General features: G+C 42.4%; 1 protein-coding gene across 6 annotated transcripts in view; it reads right to left on the bottom strand.

Annotated features, from left to right (window-relative positions):
• Positions 1-1,308: 1,308 nt before the first annotated feature.
• Positions 1,309-8,066, bottom strand: part of CREBBP (CREB binding protein) — a 195,071-nt gene continuing 188,313 nt past the window's right edge. For all 6 annotated transcript variants that reach the window (XM_030577229.1, XM_030577230.1, XM_030577232.1 and 3 more), the window contains 3 exons: positions 7,467-7,628; positions 6,904-7,185; positions 1,309-5,724 (listed from right to left, as the gene is read on the bottom strand). In XM_030577229.1, the coding sequence (XP_030433089.1) occupies positions 3,550-5,724; positions 6,904-7,185; positions 7,467-7,628 (2,619 nt within the window). In that variant the 3' untranslated portion in view covers positions 1,309-3,549. The remainder of the gene's footprint in view (positions 5,725-6,903; positions 7,186-7,466; positions 7,629-8,066) is intronic.

The following is an 8,066-nucleotide window of genomic DNA, read 5'->3' as shown; positions in this document are numbered from 1 at the left end:
ACACAGAAACCTATGGTGCAAAATCAGTTGCAGCTCCCATTAAAAGAAAATTTCTAACCCTTCAGATTGCCAAGAAAACCTTCCAAAACAAAGTGAACATGAACTAGTGCAGAGCTATCCTGAATCTGTAAACAGCTTGAAACAATATCTTTGCAAGGGATGAGAGATGCTCTCATTCATCTTGGGTGTTGACTCAATCATAACGATGACATCTTAACTCAACGTTGCTTTTTTCCCTGCTGACTTAAGCTGAAACACACAGCACGTGACTATCCATCCCTGAGAGACGGCACGGTGGAGAGAGGGAGGACAAGGAGGCAAGTGGACCAAGTTGTTGCAAGAGACAATTCAGAATTCAAGGCTCCTTCCGCTCAAAAATAATTAAGCGATTCCTGGCTTTGACAGGAAAGAAAGGAGATGCATCCCTTCTTTGGAGCTAAAAGACCTAATCACCTCAGTGCCAAAAGATTCAAACCTGCCTCCCATGCCTTCAGGTTGCAGAAGCCCTAGATTTCTCAAGGCTTCTACAAGGCAATTGTTTATTATCAGCACAAAACTCTGCAGCGCATTCAAATCCAGGGCTTGACAAAACTGAAAAACATTCCAGATCTAAAGTTATGCTGAACTTCATGTCAAAAGAAATTCGAGGAAACCTAGCCTGACTGTCAAAGCTCTCTGCAGAGAACAGTGTGCAGCAAAGCAGCTGGTACCTTATAATTTAGGATCTGTTCCTAGTTCTGCCACTATCAAAGTGGGACAGCACCTGTTCCCCACCTGTAAAATTCACCCTTTTATCTAAAGCTTTCTAAAGTCTCTAAGAAACACGAAGAACCACGTCTAATTTCTGAATGTATTTGAAGATGCCAGAGAAATTATGTGCCACTGCATTCAGCATGGCTGCAAAGTATATGGGATCAGGAATAGTGATACTGTGTAATCTAGACTCTCCCTCCCACCCCCACCCCATACTTACAGTATTAGCGGCATTCTCTCAACAGGGGTATCAGAACTTAATTATGTTTCTCCGTTTTCTATAAGGACTTTCTTGCACACTTTCCACAGCTGGAAGCCAGATGAACTATTACATGAAAGCAGCCCCATCTCCCTCAGGTTTCCCCTATACAGCTTTAGAAATAGTGCAAATGGATTTTAAAAATAAAATCATCTCTCTCTCCACACACACACACACACACACACACTCTCTCTCTCTCTCTCTCTAGCGGGACTCAATACAGACAGCTAAACCTTAGTTCAGACTCAACTGATCCTAATGGGCACTAGCCAATTGGAACCATCCTTCAATCCAAGCAGTTTTACCAGCTTTTATTAGAAACACCAGCACATTTCAAGTTTCCTCTTTTTGATCACAAATATAGTATTTTTCTCCTTTTATGTATACAGCATGAGACACAGCATCAGGGCTTTCCATCCTTTTTACAATTTCCTTTGGACAAGCTCTGGGTTAGTGTTCAGTGACCTCACCCCAGCCCAGAATTTTGACATCTTGATTGCTGAAGACAGTTGCATGGAAAGGTGAGTCCAAAGATGGTGATGTTGGTACAACAGTTTAGATTTGCAGAAGAAGTTAAGCAGAGACCCTCTACAGTTTAAAAAAGATTAAGCAGTGCTGTGGTGCACTACTATTTTCACAGTATGGGGCAAAAAGTTCTTCCACTTCCAGAAGTTAATACATTTGCTTTTTTTCCTTAAAACACTGTTCCAATAAAAAAATGTAATACTGGAGGAAGTGCTAACTTCATGTAAAAAGCCAAGCAAGCCAGATGCTCCCACCTGGAGCAACATCAGACCATGGGTTGAGGGTATTCTTCTGGATTTGCTGCAAATCCCCTTTGAAGTTCACATAAACCACATGACTAAAATTTAAGGTGTTGTAATCCTAGGCTAACAGTGGATTTAACTTTCACATCCTAAACCTGGAGAGTTTCCTCAGTTTTAAATTCAGAAAGAAAGTAATTTACTGGGTGGTGGAGTGTGCCCATGAACATGAGGGCATGATGACAGGATATTAGAGGGAACACGTACACGATTAGTTATTTTTATTCCACAGAAAACCCTCAAATCTAGACTTGGAGTTAACAGCAGAAAAATAGTGTTGAAGTCAATAAGTTCATATTATGTTCATATTTTTCTACAGACTAAATAAATTAGCCCAGAATTAACTCAGTACTTTCTCTCTCTCTTCCAATGGTGATCCTTCTCTAAATTCAATGCAATTTAAAAAAGCAACAGCTATTAATAATTTATTCCAGTTAACCCTTCTGGATGAATGCCTGTAAGTATTAAATGTCTGGGGAACAGATTATCTTCCTCTCCCTCTCCCCAAAGGAAACAATCGATAAAGGGTATGGTAAAACAGACATGCTACTGACAGTACTCCTTGTATCGTGCCTCGCCTCTCAATGCCACTGGCTGCTTCTGTGTAATGAGCGAATATTCATAGCCATGTCTTACAAAGAACATGATCCAAAAAATATATAAATAAATAAAAACCTTAAACATTCTTACATGGATTTTAAAGAACAGAATACATGTTAAAAACTTCAGTAATTTATATCAATTTTAAGCAATACTTTATATACAATGGAAAAAAGACATGCATAGTCCAAATACAATGTTGAAAACAGCATTTTCATAACAAAAACCCCCAAACACTAAGTGTTAATATCATGTACATGAATTCAAGAAGGACCACCCTTTTTGTCTGTTGCACACAGTTTATTTAACAATATGATATATAAGTAAGAAATGAGGTTTTTTTGTTTTTTACCATTCTATACAGTGATTGAATCTTCTTGGATTTTCTTATTTATAGTAATTATAGAGCTTGCATGATTTACACTAGAATTGCATTCCTCATTTCAAGTTTCACATAGAAGAAAGAATGAAAGAAAAGAATGCTTCTTCTCTATTGAAATCAGCATGGTCTAAGAGTGATCATCCCTATTTTTTTTTCATCTAAAACCAGTTTTATCAGAGAAACAAAGCAACAATTTCTACATCTGCAAGACAAGGATTTTGGCATTAGCCAATGTGTGTGTGCAAGAGTCAATTCCTATTTTTTCCAGGGGTAATACTTCAAATGCCTGCAGAGTTCACTATAGAAAAAAATCTTCCCGCAACACAAAGTTATCGGGATACATTATAATGTTGCATTTTTCAGGAAACAGTTTCTGAATATTATTTTTCTTCGCTTTTAAACACAAATGTTTAAAGTCTTGAAAATACAAATAAAAATATGAATATAATGAACTTGTTTTCCCATTAAAAAAAGGTATGAGTCAACAGGAACAAAAAAAATAAAAACCCAAAAAACAAAAACAAAAAACCCACAAAAAAGAGACCAGATATTTTAACCGCCTGGCTTTAACAAAAAATATATTCTTTGTATTGTTTTTTTAAACAGCAATTCATTCTTCCATGTGTAGGAAGCAGCAGTTCCATCTAGGATTCAAAACAACCTAGATGTCTGAATTTTCAGTACAAAATGTCCAAGAACACAACAGGAAAAAAAGTGATGCTCCCATAATGCTACAAACCCTCCACAAATTTTTCTAGTGTGTCTCCTGTGGTATCACCAACCAGAGACAATTCGTTAGACAATGCACTCCTGTTTGGGGTGTTTAACTGTGGAAGCATTGCACTCTGTTCTGGGTTGCCCAAGTGTCCCTGATCCATGGAGCTAGCCATAGTAACTGCAAGTCCTGGGTGGGGGGAACCAGTCTGGGGAGAGACATGATGAGGTGACGGTTGGGGCTGTATCCTTGGTGACGGGCTGGAATGTGGTGGTTGGGATTGGGGCCGGGGAGATTGAACAGGTGCTGGAGATCGCACCTGGTTGCTGAGGGATGTGGCAATCTGCTGGCCAGGGAGATGAGATGCCTGTGGTTGTCCTGAGAGCATATGCTGCTGGGGGCTCATGGGATTAGGCTGGCCTGGGGACCCTATCTGCTGTTTCATCTGTTGCTGTTGCAGAATCCTTTGCTGCAGTGCTTGCTGAATGTTGGAAGTGCCATCTGCCCCCATGCCAGGTTGGCCCATCTGATTCAGCTGTCCCATCTGAGCCATCTGTCCCATGGACCCCCCCTGTATTGATATATGCTGCTGCATTCGTTGCTGTTGCATGGCTTGAGGATAACCTCCAGGTCCTTGAGGCTGCTGAAACTGATTATGCCCGGCCATCCCTCCTGCCATGCCAGCACCTCCTTGTTGTTGCTGCTGCTGCTGCTGCTGTTGCTGCTGCAGTAACTGCCTCCTCAATATCTCTCTGTACTGTGGACTCATATTTGCCATGCCAGGATTGTGACCAGGGTTCATAATGTTTATCGCTTGCCCCTGGGGATTCATGCCACCTATTCCCTGCTGCTGAGGAGGAACACTCGGTCTCTGGACTCCTGCTTGCATTGCACTTATGGTCTGCAAGCTAGGCTGTGCGTGCATACCTTGCTGCTGCATCCCAGGCTGAGATTGCTGCATCCCAGACTGAGGCTGTATGCCTGCTTGTGGTTGCATCCCAGGCTGGTTTGCCACATATTTGGCTGTTCTTTGCTTTATAAAAGCTGCCATCAGCTGAGGGTTGGATTTGAGGATATTAAGAACCTGCTGTTGCTGCTGTGGAGAGCTAGGTGATTTCAAGGTCCGCAGTAAGTCCTGCAGTGCATTCGGTGCAATGCTGCGTGGTGGCTGTTGCACACCTGGCATTCTTGGCCCAGCTACAGTTTGCTGTGGCGGCATTGGCATAACAGGTCTCGGCATTCCCGGCTGCATTGTTTGCTGCGGTGGCATTGGAGATGACTGCCATTGTCCAGATTGCATGTTGGACATTACTGGACCACTTACGGGGTTAGGCCGGGGTACATTCATGCCAACCTGCTGCATCTGGTTCACTGAACTCACTGCTGGGTTTACTATTCCTGGACGACCAGGAGGTAAACCATTATTTATGGTGTTGACCCTGTAGAGTTGCTGCTGCTGCTGGGCAGCTTCTCTCTCAATCTGCCGAGCTGCTTCCACAGCCGCCGGGGGAGGCTGGGCAGGAGGCGGAGGTGCTGCCACCTGGTTTGTAGGTTTTCCTGTTGGAACAGTAGTAGGGGGTTGAGTTCTTGTTGCACTGGGGAAGCCAGCTGGTGATATACTTACAGGGGAGGGCTGGGGTTGAGGAGGCGGCTGCGGTGTTTGTGGCGTACTTGGCTGCTGTGTGGGAGTACCAGGCGTTGCTGAGGTAGGAGAAGGCAAACTTTGCTGAGGCACGTTTCGGGTGTTCATGGTAGCCATCCTTCGGCGCATTAACTGAGCTTGTTGGAGGCGGTGCTGAATCTGCTGCTGCCGGAGCTTGTGTTTAATATTGAGACAGAATGGCACAGGGCATTTGTTCTCTTGGCAGTGTTTGGCATGGTAGCAGCAAAGAGCAATTAGCTGTTTGCACACAGGACAGCCACCGTTTGTCTTGCGCTTGCAGCCCTTGGTATGCTGAACAACCCGTTTCATTTTCTGGCAGGATGGTAATGAGCAGTTTGCGTTGCGGCACTGACAGGCATGGACCAAGGACTGGATGCAGCGCTGGATGCTTAGTCGACGCGATTCCTGGGGGCTCTTTGATTGTTGCTCTCCTTGGCTGTTGCTCTCATCATCCAGACCCAGGCCCCATTTAACCATCTTGTGGTCGTGGCTCTTAGTGTTGTAGCAGTTAATGCAAAGGTCGTAGTCCTAAAAATAAAGAAAAACCCACTCACTTCAGCATCTTAATACAGCATAAAGCTCCTGATACTACAAGGGCTAAAGAGGTTATGCCAACATATTCTTGATATGAAACTAGGCTTTACTGTTCTGTGGCTTTTTTTGCAGGGTGGGATCTGTCTTGCTCCACTCAATGCCAACTAAGGCAAATTCTGGAAGGGCCCAACACCCAGTGCTATGACTGTAGGAACTGTGCCACCTCAAGAGAGGAGACGCTAGGCTCTCTCAACGTTTAGACACAACAAATCCTGCATCTTGGTAGGTTATTAGACTAGATGATCCTTGCAGTCCCTTCTGACTCTATGATTCTATTTATGAAAATATTGCAGTTAAGTCACTCTAGAGCAAGTAACCTCTTGAGAAGCTACTCAGATATTATCCCCAGCAACTAACTGCCCTGCCTGCTTCTGTCCTTTTCAGATGGTATTATGAGACAGTAAGTTTCCACCCCATCAGTTACAGTTGCCTCACTGGGATAGGACATGACAGTCTCCTGAAGTCCAGCTTCAGAGACCAGCACAATGAGTCTAAAGGTCCTAGATCCTTTAATAGCAAGTTAAACCTAGCTCAGAATCAGAGTTTAACAGTAAGCTAAACCTACCTTAGATTCAGAAATTGACAGCTGTATATTTAGCTGCTCCTATAGCAGTTAGATTAGAAACTAGTTACTACCCCTAAATCAAAATTTTATCCCCAAAACAAACCTTCATATTGAGGAGCTTCAAGCTAAAGCATATACTTACCTGAAAGAACTGAAACTATGTGTACACTACAGGTGCCACAGCGGCACAACCGCTGCGTGGCAGCTATGCTGCTGTAACATGGACACCTACTACAGTGACAGAAGGGTTTTTTTCCATGGTAGCAATACTCAAGAGGAATAGCTCAGCGGACAAAAGAATTCTTCTATCCACCCTAGCTGCGTCTACAGCAGGGGTTAGGTAAACCTGCGTCTTGCACAGCATGAATAATTACTCTGCTATGACAATTTACCCATGCTGAAAATCCCCACACCTAGCTCAGAATTAGTTTCTGGATCTATGGGCAGTTCTCAGGAGAACATTTAACTTACGGGAAAAGGAGGCACATTTAGAAGGAGAAGTGGAAAGAGAAAGAAGAAAAAAAAGAGTCAGACACATATGCACATACCTCACAGACAGTACAATGCCACCTTGTTTCCACATGGTGCTTGCACTCATTGCATGTATAGACAAAACGGTCCTGCCCTTGAGTATGCAGTTCTACGAGCATGCACAATGTGGACCACTTGGATCGGCGTAATGAGGAGAACTCCCAGTGCTTATCTCTTGCTAAGGTAAGGAAGGCATCTCGCCCATCCATCAAATCACAGCTAAGTAATGGATCAGGGTCCACAATGGGAGGCAGGGTGTTTATTACAGGTCCAGCATGTAAGTGAATCACAAAAAAGACCTGCAAGTAAATGGGAAAAATGACTAGGGTTATAAAAACTCCTAAACATCTCTTAGAAATAAAAGCTTTTAAATAGAGAAACAAAGCTTATATCATACCACAGATATGGTATGATCTAATTAATTTAGTTAAAGGTAACCTACTTCAATATGTACTGTAAAAGAAAAATAAAAGTCTAATTGCAGTCACAAGCATTGTTCCTTCCTGTTTTGACTCAACTATTGTCAAGCCTGATTTTACAAAAATGTTATCTTCTATTTCAGTAGTATTTCTGACTGTACCTCTTTATGCTTTTCCATGGTGGCATAGAGTTTCTGGGACAGATCATTGGATACATTTGGCATGCTGGGTTTCTTTTTGTTAGCTCTACTGATGCTGCTCTTATTCTTGTTGGTTTTTTTGTTGTTCTTTTTCTTGGCATTCTTGCTGTCACTCTGGCTCCCCTGCAATAAATATGTTGGAAGAATGTTAAACTTTGTAAAACTCTGTTCCATTTACTATTGTTTCACTCAAGCCCTTTGCTGTCAAGGGCTGAGACTTTGTTCCAATTTATGTAAATTAGCCACACTACTGTTGGCATAGCAAGTCTTCCAGGAGAAATAGGAGGCATGAATTTAAAACCTGTCAGGCAAGGGAAGGGAAAAAAAATCATTTTCAAACAATTTAAAGTAACATAAATGTGTTTGTAATTTAAATACATATATTCATTTAAGGATTTGGGATTTTATGCAGTTTTCTTTTCATTATAACTTGTGTGCGAAAGATTTGCACACTTCACCTTTCACAGCTTGCCAGCAGTTCTTTACACAACACCAATATTTTAGGAGTTTAACAAAATTGCCTTGGCTTTGGGATTTCAGATGCTTTTGTGGGCTCTAACA

This window comes from Gopherus evgoodei, chromosome 10 (genome assembly GCF_007399415.2).
Source record: "Gopherus evgoodei ecotype Sinaloan lineage chromosome 10, rGopEvg1_v1.p, whole genome shotgun sequence".
In the NCBI taxonomy this organism is placed as follows: domain Eukaryota; kingdom Metazoa; phylum Chordata; order Testudines; family Testudinidae; genus Gopherus; species Gopherus evgoodei.
Note: the sequence above shows the minus strand (reverse complement) of the source record. Positions and strands in the feature narration are given on the sequence as shown.